The 18,789-nt window shown below is 44.3% G+C and overlaps 1 protein-coding gene across 3 annotated transcripts in view; it reads left to right on the plus strand.

The window, feature by feature from the left end:
• Positions 1–18,789, plus strand: part of TULP4 (TUB like protein 4) — a 383,734-nt gene that overhangs the window by 167,649 nt on the left and 197,296 nt on the right. For all 3 annotated transcript variants that reach the window (XM_088457433.1, XM_088457432.1, XM_088457431.1), the window contains one exon: positions 11,413–11,541. In XM_088457433.1, coding sequence (XP_088313559.1) covers positions 11,413–11,541 — 129 coding nt within the window. The remainder of the gene's footprint in view (positions 1–11,412; positions 11,542–18,789) is intronic.

Below are 18,789 nucleotides of genomic sequence, written 5' to 3' on the forward strand. Positions count from 1 at the left end.
AACATCCCGGGAGTGGCCTCATTAGTTATTTATATTCAGTAGTAACCTGCATATTCTGTTGTGCTTTACAAATGGGAATATAACAGTAATAAAACTAGACTGGGTAATAACAGACAGTCAAGTAAGAGGGCCATGCTTGTTATAGGGAAATGTAGTAGGAATTTGATACTTGAGATAAGTACTACACATTTTTTGTGTGAACTGTGTAGAGGAATAGGTAATGGAGTAGAATTTGTTTGTACAGCTTTATTTTTTTGTGTTTTTAAAAAGTTTATATAGCTCTTGATGTGCATCAGTCTCCTACACATAGTTGAACTGTTTGTGCACTGTACCAGTATTTATGAAAAATTTCGTCCTTAAAGTGGTTGCCCATTGCTCACAGATGTCAGGTGTTTTATTATGTATAAAACACCTCTTTCTGAAAAACTGCTTCCGTATTCAGGTTTTTTTTTTTCAAACAATACCAGAGGAATGTAGTCTTTTAATGACATAATGCTATTATGTTTCGCTTATGATCAATACTGCCTTTGGAAGCTTGTCATCTTCTAGTGCCTGTATTGTAATGTAATGTTTTCAGTTATTGTGTAATATTTCCAAAAGTAATCCACATCTGCACATACAATTAAGTTAATTGCTAGAGCCACCAAATCTCCTTGACCACTATGTTAGTACTTTTTGTTGTGTGATTTTTATGCTGAAAACCCTCCTTTTCACCTTCAGTAACTTTTTGTTACTGGCTCCTCCCAATGCACCATGGACAGGTTACTTGCTGCCACAACCAGACTCCTACATTGGCACCTGAAACTGCTTACATCTGGGTATGTGTGGTCACACAACTGCAACACCTCCTGGTTGGTATCTGTTTATCCCCACTGTGATCACTTACGAAGTACCAATGCTGTGCTTGGTAGTGAGCGGAACTTGGAGACAGTGGGCTCAACCACAATAACCGTTAGAGAATGGCATTTTGCACTATGCTGTGATCACAGAATATGAGCCAATGCAGGTGTTTTGAAGCAAAATTATTTTTATTCGCTCCACTACAGATGCTTTGCTCCAGGGTTATTCGCTCCACTACAGAGGCTTTTACACACATTAACAATATTATATTAGCTAATTTTAGATTATTGATTTAGCCAGGGGTTAAAGTGGGCCGGAACGAGGCAGAACTGCATTCCGTCACTTCTATTTGGAGACGGAACCAGTTCCGCCTCCTCCGACCCACCTTAGCCCGGCGCCGCAGGGAGGCTCCATTTGCTGGGTGCCCGCTGAGATTTTGTTACCAGCGGGCGCCCGGCTCCCTCCCCGCAGCGCCAGCCGGAGGCTGGAGCTCACTCCTGAGCTCCGACTCTTGGCTCCACGACCCCCACGGGCACTATGGCAGAGACATCATGACGTCTCTCCCACAGTTTAGAGGACTCTGAGCAGCCAGGCGGACCGGAGGCTTAAGGTAAGTTTTTTTTTTTGTAATCTCTACTATAGGGGGCATAACTACTGGGGGCATTACACAGGGGGCACTACTACTGGATGCATTACAAAGGGGGTGGCACTACTGGGGGTATTACACAGGGCATTACTACTACTGGGGGCATTACTATTGGGGCATTACTACAAGGGGCACCACTCCTGGGGGCACTGCATAAGGGGCACTACCACTACTGTGGGCTCTTCATAAAGGGCACCACTACTGGGAACACTGAATAAGGGGCACTGCATAAGGGGCACCACTACTGGGGTCACTGAATAAGGGACACTACCACAGTGGGCACTGCATAAGGGATACTACCACTGTGGGCACTGCATTTGGGACACTACCACTACTAGGGGCGCCACTATTGGGGCCACTGAATAAGGGACACTATCACTGTTGGCACTGCATAAGTGTCACTACCACTACTGGGGGCACTGCAAAGGGGCAGTACCACTACTATGGGCACTACATAAGGCACTACCACTTCTGGGGCGCCAGTACTGTGGGCACTGAATAAGGGGCACCACTACTGGGGGCACTGCATCAGGGGCACCACTACAATGGGCATTGCATTTGCATAAGGGGCTACTGTGGGCATTATGTGTATTAGGGGCACTACTACTGTGGGCATTGTGTATAAGGATCACAAATGTGGGCATTGTGTAAAAGGGGCACTGCTGTGTGTCATTCATGAATAAGGGACACTATTGTGTGGTGTAATGTGAAACTGGTGAATCAAGATTGTGCTACTGTGTGGTATAATTTGAACTGGGAATACTATTGTGTGACCACACCCCTTTTGAGACCACACCCCTTTTTTGGTGCACTCTCCGGCGCTCGCTGTTGCTTTTTTTTTTTTTTTACAAAGGCGCCAAGGTGGAGGGTGAGTTTCACCACTTCTCTTGGACCACTTTAAGCACTGGATGTAGCACACATTAGAGAAAACATTATCAGATTTAACCATAAGATATAAAGGTTATAGAGAGAAATTGCATACTATAACCTGTGATGTTTATATAATAAAGTAAAAAAAAAATTCTAGAAACATTCATTATACAATATGCACAAAAGAAAATAGACTTTAAAAAGATTTGTCACTGGGAAGGAAATGCTGGCAGAGTGCTGTTATGTTCAAACAACAAAAGAAGAAACAAAACTCGAACTATAGGATATTATCTTCACAAACTGAAATAACCAAACTATTTTGCTTGTATTGCACTGACCTTTACTCACCACACTAGAAAGCTCAATCAATTTTGTCAAAGGCTGCCCTCCCAAAATTAACATCCCAACTGTGGGCCTGATTAAAATCCGCACACAATTACCATCAAAGCTGCAATATCTCTCGGATTGCAATAGCGAAAATATGCTAATGACTAATTCGCCGTCTTGACCTTAGAATTGCACACAGAGACATCTCACATCCGCTGCTCATGCACAAAACCGGAATTATTGAAAACATTGAACGCAGATGCGTCAGCCTTCTGAGTAAGTCTAAGATGCTGCAGACACAGCGGGTTTCCAGTCACGCAGAGGGGTTTTCTGCTGCAAGCAAGGATGCAGTTGCTAGATTATGCACACCCAGAAAACAGTGTTTAAACGTTCTGAGTTTTTCTAACCACCCTCCGTTATCTCCCCCAAATGCTGACTACCTGTCACTCACTTTGCGAGTGATTCCTCTTTATGTGCGTGATCGCAAATCTATCGCTGCGCATGTGCAGTGCGGCTTTCACGCATGCGCAATTGCTAAAACTGCATCCAGATCTGAATCAGGCCCAGAGTGAGAAACTAAACAAGGATATTACTGAATATTGGCAACTAATTTATTACATTTGATTAAATCACCAGACCCAGATGGGCTCAATGCTAATTATAAACTTTTGAGAAATCATAGTCTGAATCCTAATCCATTTATTCCAGAAAAGTAAAACTAGCAATTTGGACCCAATGCACGCCGGGTCACAACAGACCCTTCCCCCTGCCCCTTCGACTAATACTTACCCTATGCTTCTGCTGTAGGGTTCTCCTGTCTGCACCACCTATTATGTTGTTCTCTGTTGCGGCAGTGAAAGCTGTGGTGTTGAGGGGTGCTCCTGCTCCAATTGCGCATTTGCATCCATTTTATGACAAGCCATAGTCCATTGTTATTTAGTTGGGACTTACCATACCGACACATACTATACTATACTTCTCAGCCAAATTAAAAATTTGCCAATAATCAACCACAAATATGATTCCAAGTTTTGTTATATATGCATTTGTAGGTGACTTGCCAACCCATAGTTTCATGCCATGGATAAAATGCAATAATATGAGATAATTTCTGGGTAAACATTGATAAGTCTATTGCCTTACACTTAAGGTGGGTACACACCTAGCAGATATATCTGCAGATCGAGTGATCTGCAAATATATCTGTAGATGATGGTCATTCATATATAGTGGGGCAAAAAAGTATTTGGACAGCCACCGATTGTGCAAGTTGTCTGTAATTGCCAACCGAGGTTACTTTACAAAGTATTGAGTTAAACCTTTTAATTGTCCAAATATTTATTTTCCGCAAGAATATACAAATTGTTTAAAAATCATACAATGTGATTTCCAGAATTTTTTGTTCTGATTCGGTCTCTCACAGTTAGTGTACCTATGATGGAAATTACAGACCTCTCACATCTTTTAAAGTGCAACAACTTGCACAATCGGTGGCTGTCCAAATACTTTTTTGCCATACTGTACACTGATCACCCATTATCTTCCAGGCAGCCGCATGTACCTCTGGTCGGGGGCGCCCCCCTCCCCGCAGCTGCTGCTGCATGTGTGCTGTGCAGACTGCCCGTACACACTTGCCGATGGACAAATATGTCTGCAGATATATCTGTCCATTGGCTGTGCATCACAGCCAACGCGATATGTCTGTGAACTACGTCGTTCAGACACATCGCTGGTACACACTGGCCGACGGGCACCAGATATATTGGCCAAGTCGGAGGCCGACTTTCTCAGTCGACAGGAGATAAATTCAGGAGAGTGGGCCCTACATCCACAGGTTTTTCGGAACCTCATGGACAGGTGGGGTCTACCAGAAATAGATCTTCTGGCATCAAGAAGGAACAACAAGGTTCCCAGGTACGGATCCTGGAACAGAGATCCGAGAGCCGAGTTTGTAGACGCACTGGCAGTAAAGTGGCGTTACAAGCTGGTATATCTGTTCCCCCCCGTTTGCTCTTCTTCCCAGAATCGTCAGAAAGATCAAACAAGAGGGCAGTACCGTGATATTAATAGCTCCGGCATGGCCGAGACGGCACTGGTTCACAGATCTACAGTCTCTCTCCATAGACACTCCATGGCCTCTGCCATTGAGACCGGATCTGTTGCTACAGGGTCTCTGCTGGTACCCGGATATTCATCGGCTATCTTTGACGGCATGGCTCTTGAGGCCAGGGGGTGTTGAGGATTCAGCCTCCCTTCATTCCCCCGGTTGTTCCGTGGGATTTGACTCTAGTTTTGAGGGTTTTACAGGCTCCTCCGTTCGAGCCTTTAAATTCAAGAGACATCAAGTGGCTAACAGCGAAGACCGTATTTCTTCTTGCTATAGCATCTGCACGCAGAGTGTCGGATTTAGCTGCACTTTCCTTCCGGGAGCCGTTCTTGGTGTTTCATCAAGATAGAGCAGTACTACGTACTAGGGAGGGTTACCTTCTGAAAGTAGTGTCTAAATTTCATATTAATGAAGAAGTAGTAGTTCCAGCGTTTCAGGGCACTAGTCTCTCAACAGGAGAGGCTTCCCTGGATGTGGTCCGTGCGTTGAGAATTTATGTGAAACGCACGAGCAAATGGAGGAAGTCTGATTCACTCTTTGTGCTTTATGGTTGTCATAAGCGTGGCTGGCAGGCCAATAAACAGACACTGGCCAGGTGGATTCGCATGGCAATTTCATTGGCTTATACACAGGCTGGCATGCGGGTGCCGGATTCAGTAACGGCACATTCTACTAGGGCAGTAGGCCCTTCGTGGGTGGCCCGTCGGGGTGCTTCTGCTGAGCAATTATGCAGGGCAGCCACATGGTCTTCCATCCATACCTTTGTCAAATTTTATGCCTGTGACACTTTTGCCTCTCAGGATGCCTCCTTCGGGCGTAGGATTCTCCTCTCTACCGAGAGTCATGAGCGTCCCCGCCTGTAGGGTTAGTGCTTTAGGATATCCCCAACGTATTGGCTGTGGACCCCATGGACCCTGAGGAAGAAAATAAGAGTTATGGTATGACATAACTTCGCTAACTCTTTTTCTTCAAGGTCCATGGGGTCCACAGGACACCCACCCAGATGCACCTGTAGTTCCTGGGGGGGGGGGTGTTCCGGAAAATGTCTTCTCTTGAGAGTCTGGACTCATGAATATGGGTTTCTTCTTACTTACCCTTTGTTTTGTCTCTGCCTGCTTGAGCTCGGTAACGAACTGGCTACCTGAGGCAGGGGGTGGGGTATATGAGGAGGGACCCGGTGCATCCTGGGAGCAGAGAGCTCGTTTGTATTAACTGTTTGTTGACCGGGATTCATACCCCAACGTATTGGCTGTGGACCCCATGGACCTCGAAGAAAAAGAGTTAACGAAGGTATGTCATTCCATAACTCTTATTTTTTTTTTTTTAAGTGAAAAAAACGTCCGTTTTTGATCGATCCTATCCGAGTTGCAAAACGGGACAAATCGGGAACAAATCGAATCTTAGTAAATTTACTCCTCGGAGTCTGCAGAGGGACTGCCCGCAACAAGAATACAAAAGAAAATCCTACAAAAAATGGTTCTCATAGCTTCCTAACACTTATGTAATTATCCTGTGTATTTTTATAACATTTTCCGAATCAAATTTATTCAGAATAAAAAAAAATATCTTATTAACATTGTTTAATTTAATTCTTCATAAATATTAAACACATATGCATATCTCAAAAACTAGAGCCAATTGAAAAATAAGCATGGCATATTCATGATCAGGAGCACAAAATTAATCTGAATCAACTCAATCCCTGGCAACAGATTGACTGTTCCCCAACAGTGGCAAACGCAGGATTTCTAGAGGAGGGTTTCCAAATGCTCGATTTTAGAGTGAGTGTGGCCAGTCCATGAAGAGGGCATAATTAGCAGTTAACCAGCTTTAATATGCGTCATACAAAGTGTGTTGTGTGTCATAATTCCAGCAGATACAGGACTAGCGATCACAATAAGCCATTAGGTGCGGCACTAGGTCTATCCTGCCTGAACTGAATGTTTTTATTTTAGATGTGGGTACCACTCCAAGAACATGCAACACTAGTAAAATTCTATTATATTACTATTTCTATTGTGATAATGGTGTGGGCTGGGGAGGGGGGGTTCCAGGCAGGCGGAAACCCCCCTTGCGTTTGCCTATGCCCAGTGTAATCAAAGCTAAAAATTACCTCAATTCATGTACTGAATTTATACAAACTGCATTGAAGAGTAAAGATCCTAGTTTAAGATTATTTTACAAATGGCAACTGTTTCTAACGAATTAATAAAATGCACAGTATAAGTAATAAAAGTATGCAGGTTTGGACTTCAGAATCTAAGTTAAATTAAAAATGCAGTGTGCTACAAAATGTAAAATTAAAGATGAAGCTTACTGCTCACCATAAATGTAAGCTCCCTCTTAATTGATCGTCTGTGTTTTACTACAATATTGGGATGCTTGTTGCTACAGTTGCTGTCTCGACTCGACTCTCGATGTGGCATGAAACCAACAGCACAGACGCTCTGTTTATATAGAGATGGTTGTGTTAACTTGAATGAATCAGAAATCAAAATTATTTTACAACCAGTGATATACCCCTCCCTTTTCTCTTTAAAGCCTTGTACTGTTTAAGGAACAAGAAGATATAAAGTATGAATGATGGTTGTAGATAAATCAAGAGTTCCAGGGGTATACACCCTGAAGAGCTTTGTACAGTACGTGAAGATTGTAAATTAGATTGGACTTTGAATCAGTAGGGAGTCATCTATTTTAATACTGTACTCTGACCTAAGGACAGAACGGTAGGGAATTCATTTTGCTGCATTGTTACATTACAGTTCTCAACAGGGCTGTGACACTGCTTTACAGAAGCAGTCTTTTTGGCCTCTGCTGTTGAAAATTTTCAGACCTACATTCTGTGTTGCATTATACAGGGCAAGATCTAAAGCTACTAATCAGTGCCCTGTGTTCCCTCATGGTGCATGGATAATTAGGATGCTGTTAAGAGTGAAGAATAGAGAATTGTGTTCACATGAGATATGTTGTGATAAAGGCACCAGGCATTCATGAAACCAGAGGGAGAATTATCTGAGCAAATAGAGAAAAGTAGTACATTATGGTAAAGAAGGATGCATTGCACATGCATAATGGTGTTGTTTTCATTTCTGTCTTCCAAGAGTATACGCTTCCAGGGAAAATCAATTTGTCTCACGTGCTAAAATAATTGCAGTAGATGTGAAAGTCACTGAGCCATAATTAGCTGTTCCTGTTCTGTATAATTAAGACTCATATGTCAGCCCCTTTCTATGTTTTTATTGCATCACAAATTACATTGACAATTACAAACTTTATTTATTTGATTTATTTTCAAAGTTATTTCCATGTAAAATGGAATATAGATAGTAAGCTCCACTGGTGGTGCATCGTCTGATTTGAATGACTACATATTCTCTGTAAAGCTCTGTGTAATATGTGTGCGCTATAAAAATAACTGTTAATAAATGAAGATGGAATGAAGATTCTACTGTGTCTTCCATCAAATTTCTTATTCGCTAATTATTAACCTGACATAATCAGATTACTTTTTAATTGGTCAGCGTGTACATGTTGAACACTTCAGAAGATGTGCTGGATCACTGAAAAGCCTCCCTGGGTCACAGTTCTTCCCGGCACCAGTGGCGTAACTAGGGTATTTGGAGCCCAAGGCAAATTTGAAAAGGGAGCCCCCCCCCACCACCACCCTGATATGTGTGCGCGCCTAAGGCGCGCGCGGAAAAAATGGGCGTGGTCACTTAAAAATGGGGCGTGTCAACATGACACCCCTTTATTTTCACGCTGAACATTCCTATCCATATGCACCTTAACCCCAGTAGTACCCCTTATACAGTACCCCCAGTATGCAGTTGTGGTCCCTCTTATGCAGGCCCATAGTAGTGCCCCTTATACAGTATTCCCAGTAGTGGTCCCCCTTATACAGCCCCCAATTAGTTCCCCTTACTCAGTGCCCCCAGTAGTGGTCCCCCCAAATGCAGTGCCCTATGTAGTGTTCCCCCTTATGCAGTGCCCCCAGTAGCAGTCCCCACAATGCAGTGCACCCAGTAGTGGTATTCCCTTATGCAGTGCCCTTTATATAGTGCCCCCAGTAGTAGTCCCCCCCCCCTATGCAGTGCCCTTTATATAGTGCCCTCAGCAGTAGTCCCCCCATGCAGGTTTCCCAGTAGTGGTCCCCCTTATGCAGGCACCCAGTAGTGAGCCCCCCTATCTAGTGCCCACTGTAGTGGTCCCCGCAGTGCCCCTAGCAGTAAGCCCCTAATATAGTGCCCCCAGCAGTAGTCCCAAATGCAGTGCCCCCAGTAGTGGTCCCTCTGATGCAGGCTCCCAGTAGTGACCCCCCCTATCCAGTGGTCCCTGTATTGGTCCTTCCTGTTATTGCCCCCAGTTGTGGTCCCCCCAGTGCAGTTCCCCTAGTAGTAGGCCCCTTTTATAATGCCCCCAGTAGTAGCAACCCCCCCAAGTAGTAGTCCCCAGTTGAGGTTCTCCCTCCCGATTAAGTGCCCCCTGTAATAGCCCCCCCCAATAGAGGTCCTCCCAATAATGGTGCCCCCAGTAATAGACCCCCCCAGTAGAGGTCCTCCTAATAATGGTGCCCCCAGTAATAGCCACCCCCCCAGTAGAGGTCCTCCCAATAATGGAGCCCCCAGTAATAGCCCCCCCCCAGTAGAGGTCCTCCTAGTAATGGTGCTCCCAGTAGTAGCCCCCCCTCCCGTTGTGCCCCCACCCCAGTAGAGGTCCCCCCAGTGGTAGCCGCCCCCGTTGTGCCCCCAGTAGTGCTGACGGGTTTTTAAAAATATATATATAAAAACATACTTACCAGAATCCACGCTGCTGCTGCTCCTCCTCCAGTCCGCGACGCCGCTCCCGCCGCCGCCCGCCAGTCCTCCCGGGCTGGCACGCTCAGCATAATGGGACAGACGTCATGACGTCTGTCCCATTACCCACTGCAGGAGCCGGATGGAAGTCCGGCTCTTGCAGTGGGTGCTGCAGCAGTCAATGAGAGTCTATCTGACACTCATTGGCTGCTGTTTAACACACGCATCACCGCCAGCGTGTGTTATGCACAGCCTGAGCCCGCCTCCTGGCACTATTGGGCTCAGGGGGAGGGAACGGGCTCAGGTGTGCAGCACAGGACCGGCGCTGGAAACCCGGTCCTGTGTAAATGTGTAGCGCTGACCGCACTCATTGCGGTCGGCGCTACACTGGTGGCTAACCAGGGCGGGCCGGACCGTGGCCGGCGCCCCCCCCCCCCCACGCCGCCGGTCCCACGGCGCCCAGGGCACGCACCTTGCCCGACACCCCCCTAGTTACGCCACTGCCCGGCACACTCCGCCATGAGCTCCGACTGGGGCCCCATCCACTCCATTAGGAATCCCAGACCAGTTGCCACCCCATGTGAAGTTTTCATCCATATCCAGCCAGTGGAAGGCTCGTAACAGGCTCCCCGGGTCAAAGTTCTGCCCAGCGTACACCAACAGGAGGTCCAACCGGGACCCTAATGTTGCTAAAACCTGGCCAGGATCTAACTGTACCACCTCGTGTTGGTTTCATCCCAATTGGTGAAGGGGTGTCTGAATGCATAACCGGACAAACAAACAGACCAATTAATTTTATATATAAGATATACTAATAACCTGCTTGTGGATATATTTATTTACAATGGAATTAGTCATCCTTACAATATATGTAGATTGGTGAACTTCTGTATCGAGATAGTAAAAATTTCTACTGCAATTAAACTTTTACAAATAACATAATTTTGGCTGACCCTTATATGAGTAGGCATAGAAAAGTTCAAGTTCCTTGCAATTTAAATCGAGGTCATTGCTACCACTGTGTTTTAGGTAGATGGTAAGGAGGTTCTCCAAGGGAATACAGTCAGTATCCCGGCGGCCGTGATGCCGGCGCTGATATTACTGGCACCAGAATCCCGACTCCTCTCACAATACCGACACCAGCATCCCAACCACCGGGTTGCTGAAGGTAAGTAGCCGGTGAGGGGCTTAGGGTTAGGCACTAGAGGGAGGATTAGTGTTAGGCACGAAGGTAAATGGGGAGGGTTAGGTTTAGGGTGTGGGGCGGGGGAGGTTAGGTGTAGGCACCAAAGAGGGAGAGTTAGGGTACAGAGAGGGGGAGAGTTAGCCCTGTCAGGATGCCGGTGTCAGGATTCTGACAGCCGGGATCCCGACTGCTGGCATCCCATATACAACCCGTTCCAAGATCTAATAACGTATAATGTTTCTGTAAAAACATCACTGCAATTTTAATCCTGACTGGTCCACTTTACAGTATGTGTTGTAGGGTTTTCTCCCTTTTTCAGTAATATGTGTTCAGTATGGAAGTCCAAAACCACTAGTGAAGAAGTTTTGAGAATTTGCACATATTTAATTTAAAAAAAGGTGAAAACAGTTATTTTTTTATGCTGCAGCTCAAACCTTTGTACTTGATCAGTTGTACTTGTGCCAGACTATTTTATATCTTTAAGCTCCCTCTAAATACTTTTCCATGCAGTGATAAATGGTTGACAGTTCTAAATTCAAGAGATAAATTAGAAGTTAATGAGTCATAACATAGAAAGACGCATTAAGCTCATGCACAGAGTCATTGGAAAATGTTGATTGATCTTGTTTGTGTTGTTTCTCAGGTGGTGCTAGTGAGATGGAACGAACCTTTCCAAAAGTTGGCAACCTGCGATGCAGATGGAGGAATTTTTGTGTGGATCCAGTATGAAGGCAGATGGTCAGTGGAACTGGTCAATGATCGAGGAGCACAGGTGGGCAGTAAATTTGGTATTTTATCTGTGAATTAATGCACATGGTATATTGAAGTTAATTCTGCTTGATGCAAGTAAACCGTTACTATAGTATATGTATAATAACACATTTTTCTGTAGTAGTGCTTTAAAAAAAAATCTGATAAACTGTACATGAATAAAGACACTATGCAACCGTCTTAAGTTTGATGTACTATACTGTAGCAAATTACGCTTTATGCATATCAATAGGCTCTTTGCATATAATATAGGCAACACAGGAATTTAAGATGGGTGTTAGACCAATGAAACATGATTATTTATTATTTAGTACTGCATAATTATCTACATTTCACTGCCGATTTCTCCACCGTTAAACCTTGCCTATTTTTCTCTTGTGTTCAATAAGAAATAATAGCTTGTAACATTGATATGCTGCCTCTGATTCTCATATTCAGTGTTACCAGAGTTCAATGTTGATTACAGCAGGTAATAAGTAATTGATTTTTCTTTTCTTTTTTTATTGAAAGAGCAGAATAAACCTTTTAAGGTAAGGTTAAATTGATGACTTCCTCTAGGAGACATTTACACAGCTACAAATTTCAATGCTTTGATTACATTGCCTCTTATCTGCATGAGGGGACTTTTCAACACATAATCCTCTTGTTAAATTCAGATACAACCTTTTTAATACAATACAATTGTTATATCGTTGTAATAGGAGGTCTGATAGAATTGCAATTTCAGGAGATTTCTAACGGAAACGGAAAAGAACTAAAATGTTTTGGTAAATTATCTAAAGTTGGATGTGTTCTTGGTTTCTTAAACCAGCGTTGGTGTATGTCATTGGTGTTTAGAAATGTTAGATTATTTTCTGCAAAATTCCACTCATTTGTGCGATCGTAGTCTAGAACTGTTTTTACTTTATTTGGCAGGCCACAAAAGCAGTGGTGTATATTATGGACTGGATAAATCAAATACCTACTGCAGTTTTTGGTTTTAAATCCATGTTCGTCACTAAGTACCATTGAATGGGAATGTAACAATGCGTGCCAAGCCACACTTTTTACAGGGAAATTATTTTCTGTATTTCATCTGATGCTTTGCTAATGTGGGTTTTTTTGTTGTTTGCAGAACATCTTATCAGTTGGAGCAAGAGTCTTTAAACATTGTTACTCATTTTCTGATCCATTATGACAAGTTTTAAATGTATGTGATCTCTGCATCATTAATATTGGGTACACGCTTGAACTAGTTGTGATGTAATTTTCACTGGAACTTGTGCCCAGCATATGGGTCAGTCGTTTGGTCGTGTGTGCACATGAGCAAATGTGACCGACATATCTTTCAGATATATTGCATCCGTCGTGCAGCACGGCCGATGCAATATATTTGTTAAAGACGTCATTGACAGATGCACTAAACCAGGGGTGGCCAAAGTGTCAATCCCATTTGACTGGTTAACTGAGGATACATGACCAGTAGATCGCGGTGGACATCCAATAGGAATCAGCCTGATTCTTATTGGCTTGCTGTGCAGTGAAGTTGCAGCTTGTGTATGCTGCATTACCGTAATTAGGGCCCGATTCAGAGCCGGACGCTCTGACAGAGCGCTCGCTCTGAATCAGGGCCGGCCTTCTGTTTTTTTTAGAGCGGCCTCCTGGCCGCTCGCATAGCTGTGGGTGACCACCCACAGCTATAGCGAGCGGCCAGGAAGATGGTTGCGATGGTCAAGACCATCGCGACCATTGGGCTTGCGACGAGACTCTTGTGGTAGGGTCTCGTCGCCGCAAGCCCTATAGTGCTTTCGGCTCAAAAAGAGCCGAAAGCACTCCCACTGACATCACTTGTGATGTCAATGGGGCCGGCCCCAGACGGTAGGCGTTCCGATGGGAACGCCTCCGTCTGGGCAGCCACTCCCCCAGCCTGCCCACCAAAGGGGGCGTGCTGTCACTCAACATCGACAGCACGCCCCCTTTGGTACGAGACCCGGAGCGACGGTTTGCCCGTCGCTATCCGGGTGTTGCATTAGCACGCCGGAGCCGGCTCTGTCGTGCACATGCGCACTGGGCCACCATCGACGCGCTTGCAAGCGCTCAGTGCTCTCGAGCGGGTCTGAATCAGGCCCTTAGTCTGGATGGGAGAGACGCTGACACCAGCGCACCGAGGGCCTGATTCAGCACGGATCGCACGGCTGCATTCGCATACAGCGGCCGATGTTTGCATTCAGCGCATGCATCGCAGTGTACCTGTGGGAACCGGCCGCTGCGATCAGGAAGCAATCGCAGTGAGCGCGCAGTGTCTTCACAGAGTGATTGATGTGAAATGACCGTTGGGGGTGTGGTCGAAGGAATGAAGGCAGGCCTAGAAGTTTAGCAGTTTGTGAGGTAGGATCAGGTCAACCACAACTGTGCGAATGGTTCCGATGTTACTTGATGTTACCGATGTTTTTGTTGACTTGCGGATGCATGTCATTGAAAGTGGGCAGGCTTTATACAGTGATGGACGTCTTGGTATAGTGCTGCGGTTGTCGTGCGATTTGCATTCATTAGCATATTTTCGTAGCTAGCGGGTGAGTGCGATCCCTGCTGGATCAGGCCCTAAGTTCCAGCAGAGGGTGAGTGCATATATGTTTAGAAATGTGCCCGGCTCCCAGCCCTCCTACCTGCCCCACAGCTCGGTGGCAGTCTTCCCTGTCTGTCCTGGCTGGGTGGTCAGCACCCATTCCCTGTCTGCCTTGACTGTGGTTTGGTCACCCCTTGCCTTGACTGTGGTTTGGTCACCCCTTGCCTGGTTGTGGTGCGGTCACCCTTTGCCTATCTGTGAGGCGGTCACCCCTTGCCTGGCTGTGGAGCGGTCACCCCTTGCTGTGCATATCTCCCAAGCATCCAGATTATGGCGAGACAGTCCCCACGACCCTTGCTGTGAGGAATACCATGCCTCCTTTTTTGGCTGCACGCGAATGTCCCAAAGAAAGTAGCAAAGGATATTTGGCCTTTAGAGTAGATCACGACTCCAAAAGTCTGGCTGCCTATGCACTAAATTAAATATTGTATGTCAGTTGTATGCACAATATAGCCCAGTGTGTACCCAGCATAAAACTTAATTCTTGAGTGTCCATAAGACAGTGAGGGGTATAAACAACCTCCTGCCTGTTTGAAAAAGGCCTAGTGAAAAGAGAACAGTGTGCCATGAAATTTATAGCCGCCAGGATCTCTATTAATCTATCAAAGGCACCCACAAAGCTTTAATTTTCTAAATTTTTTCAGTATCTCTTCCCCGGATCTTTCCTTCTCCCTCAAATCATGCCTTGACAACAGGGGGTCTCAGGCAGTCTCAGTACATAGTACCCACTTTCAGTCTGGTTGAACGTGGGACCAAAAGTAACAGTGGGTACATCCTTGTGCCCCTTTGACTAACAAGCTACCTGATCGTTATTCTTAAGTAACTATAAATTTGCAAATTTTCCACATGCAGGAGGCACCAGACGCACATCCAGCAGGTCAGTGCAGTGTTTTTTAGTTTCCATGGGATATTGGAGCAGAAGGCCCACCAGAGTGCCCCTGTAACACTACGACATCGGGCACAGCATCTAATCTGGGCTTGTGACGTTGCTAATTTGACACTGGAGTACTGGCAACATGTGGCGTAGTCCGATGAGTTACGATTCCAGTTCTTTCAGGCTGATGGTAGGGTTTGAGTGTGGTGCAGACCCCATGATTCCATGGACCTCAGTTGTCAACAAGGCACCATGTAGGCTGGTGGTAGTTTCATAATGGTGTGGGGTGTGTTCACGAGGAATGGGTTGGGTCCGCTTAAACACATCATTGACTGATAACTGCTACATTGCACTGCTTGATGAACATTTGTAGCTCTTCATGAGCTACATGTACCACCACAACAATGGAATATCCAGCTGGATAATGCGCCGTATCATCGATCCCAAGTTGTCCAGAATTGGAGCATTCTGTTGAGTTCCGATGAATGCTGTGGCCACCACAGTCACCCAACATGATCCCAATCGAGCATTTATGTGGTGAAAAGGTCCATTCACACCCAAGATCCCGCACCTTCAATACCATGGAGCTTTGTGAAGCTATCCAAACTGCATGCGTCATCATCTATCTAAAGGTCTTCCATCCACTTCTGGAATGTATGCCACGTCGAGTTTCTGCACTTTGCTGGGCTAGAGAGTGTCCTACTTGATACTAGAAATCTATCCCATGACTTTTGGCACTTCAGTGTATAGCGCCAGCATAATCTGCAGCTCTTTACAATTAGGAGCAAACACAGTAATAAGACATGTCTGGATACGAATACAAAGATTCATAAGAGAACCATGCTAGCAAGGTAACTAATATATATATATATATATATATATATATATATATATATATATATATATATACAGGTTGAGTCTCCCATATCCAAAATGCTTGGGACCAGGGGTATTTTGGATAACGGAATATTCCGTATTTTGGAATAATTGCATATCATAATGAAATATCTTGGGAATGGGATCCCAATATACACACAGAATGCATATATGTGTTATATGCACCTTATACACATAGCCTGCAGGTCATTTTATACAATATTTTCAATAATTTTGTGGCTCAAGCAAAGTTTGTGTACATACATGAAATAAATTTGTTTCATTTACACCCTATACACACAGCCTGAAGGTAATTTTATACCATATTTTTAATAATTTGTGCCTTAGACAAAGTTTGTGTACATTGAACCATCAAAAATCAAAGGTTTTATTATCTCAGTCATGCCAAAATTATTCCGTAATTCGGAATATTCCGTATTTCGGAATATTTGGATATGGGAGACTCAACCTGTATATACAGTCAGGTGCATAAATATTGGGACATTGACAGAATTTTCATATTTTGGCCTCTATTCACCACCACAATGGCTTTGAAATGAAACAAACAAGATGTGCTTTAACTGCAGACTTTCAGATTTAATTTGAGGGTAATTACATCCAAATCAGGTGAACGGTGTAGGAATTACAACGGTTTCTATATGTGCCTCCCACTTTTTAAGGGGCCAAAAGTAATGGGACAAACTAAACAATCCTAAATCAAACTTTCACTTTTTAATACTTTGTTGCAAATCCTTTTCAGGCAATTACAGCCTCAAGTCTGGAACGCATAGACATCACCAGACGCTGGGTTTCATCCCTGGTGATGCTCTGCCAGGCCTCTACTGCAAATTTCTTCAGTTCCTGCTTGTTATTGGGGCATTTTCCCTTCAGTTTTGTCTTCATCAAGTGAAATGCATGCTCAATCGGATTCAGGTCAGGGGATTGACTTGGCCATTGCATAACATTCCACTTTTTAGCCTTAAAAAACTCTTTGGTTGCTTTTGCAGTATGCTTCGGGTCATTGTCCATCTGCACTGTGAAGCGCCGTCCAATGAGTTCTGAAGCATTTGACTGAATATGAGCATATAATATTGCCCGAAACACTTCAGAATTCATTCTGCTGCTTTTGTCAGCAGTCACATCATCAATAAATACAAGGGAACCAGTTCCATTGGCAGTCATACATGCCCACGCCATGACACTATCACCACCATGCTTCACTGATGAGGTGGTTTGTTTTGGATCATGAGCAGTTCCTTTCCTTCTCCATACTCTTCTCTTCACATCACTCTGGTACAAGTTGATCTTTGTCTCATCTGTCCATAGGATGTTGTTCCAGAACTATAATGGCTTTTTTACATGTTGTTTGGCAAACTCTAATCTGGTCTTCCTGTTTTTGAGGCTCACCAATGGTTTACATCTCGTGGTGAACCCTCTATATTCACTTTTGTGAAGTCTTCTCTTGATTGTTGACTTTGACACATATACACCTTACCTCCTGGAGAGTGTTCTTGATTTGGCCAACTGTTGTGAAGAGGTTTTTCTTCACCAGAGAAATAATTCTTCTGTCATCCACCACAGTTGTTTTCCGTGGTCTTCCGGGTCTTTTGGTGTCGCTGAGCTCTCCAGTGCGTTCTTTCTTTTTGAGAATGTTCCAAACAGTTGATTTGGCCACACCTAATGTTTTTGCTATCTCTCTGATGGGTTTGTTTTGAATTTTCAGCCTAATGATGGCTTGCTTCACTGATAGTGACAGCTCTTTGGATCTCATATTGAGAGTCGACAGCAACTGATTCCAAATGAAAATGTCACACCTAGAATCAACTCCAGACCTTTTACCTGCTTAATTGATAATGAAATAAGGAGGGAATAACCCACACCTGTCCATGAAATAGCTTTTGAGTTGATAGTCCCATTACTTTTGGCCCCTTAAAAAGTGGGAGGCACATATAGAAACTGTTGTAATTCCTAAACCTTCACCTGATTTGGATGTAATTACCCTCAAATTAAATCTGAAAGTCTGCAGTTAAAGCACATCTTGTTTGTTTCATTTCAAAGCCATTGTGTGTGTGTGTGTGTATATATATATATATATATATATATATATATATAAAATTTTCTAAAAAGATGGTGGTATATGGCGCTAAGTCCTAGTTCAATCGAAGAAGCCACTTTTCCAGGCATGTAGGTACTAGTCCACTTTCAGAGAGCACTCCCCACAGTATCGGGTGGCAGCTCCTTCTCCCGTCAACTGTTGTCCAGGCAGTTCAACATCCTATAACAAAAACGGGGGTTGGAGAAAAGCACCTCCTAGTGCAGTACCATATAATCAGTGAACACCTTCACCCAAGAAAAGGGTCACCCTATGTGTTTTGGAGGCGTACCTTGTGTGGTGGAATGCACCACTTGTTAATCAGCATAAATGGATCCTTATAGTATCATAGGCAGTTCCCCAGATCTTATTTCTATCTTATGGGCCGTATCTTCCCATTTCACAGACAGCATGAAAGTAAGAGCAAAGTGCAATAGTGTAATACTCTATATACACATTTATTAACACTAATAACACAATATAAAATGCCCGTACATAATAAAAAACATCAAAAGCTTATCTTGTAGTAGCGCATCATCACACTAGTAGAGGATATAGTATGCCGACCCCTCAACGCGTTTCGTCCTTACGCCGTTCAGCTGGACTTCATCAGGAGGATATCCTACCAACTGTACCCAAGCCCCTATATACACCAAATGTGATCAGCCCATTGGCTTAAGTAGTGGGCGGGGTTACCGCCCACACACACCTTGTGTTCCGGATATAGATCTTAGTTGCTGGAAGTGACATCACCTTATGTTTACTTTCATTATTTAAATAGATCCAGTAATGACTGCCTTCT

Source organism: Taudactylus pleione, unplaced genomic scaffold (assembly GCF_031769625.1).
Source record: "Taudactylus pleione unplaced genomic scaffold, aTauple2 ptg000760l, whole genome shotgun sequence".
Lineage (NCBI taxonomy): Eukaryota > Metazoa > Chordata > Amphibia > Anura > Myobatrachidae > Taudactylus > Taudactylus pleione.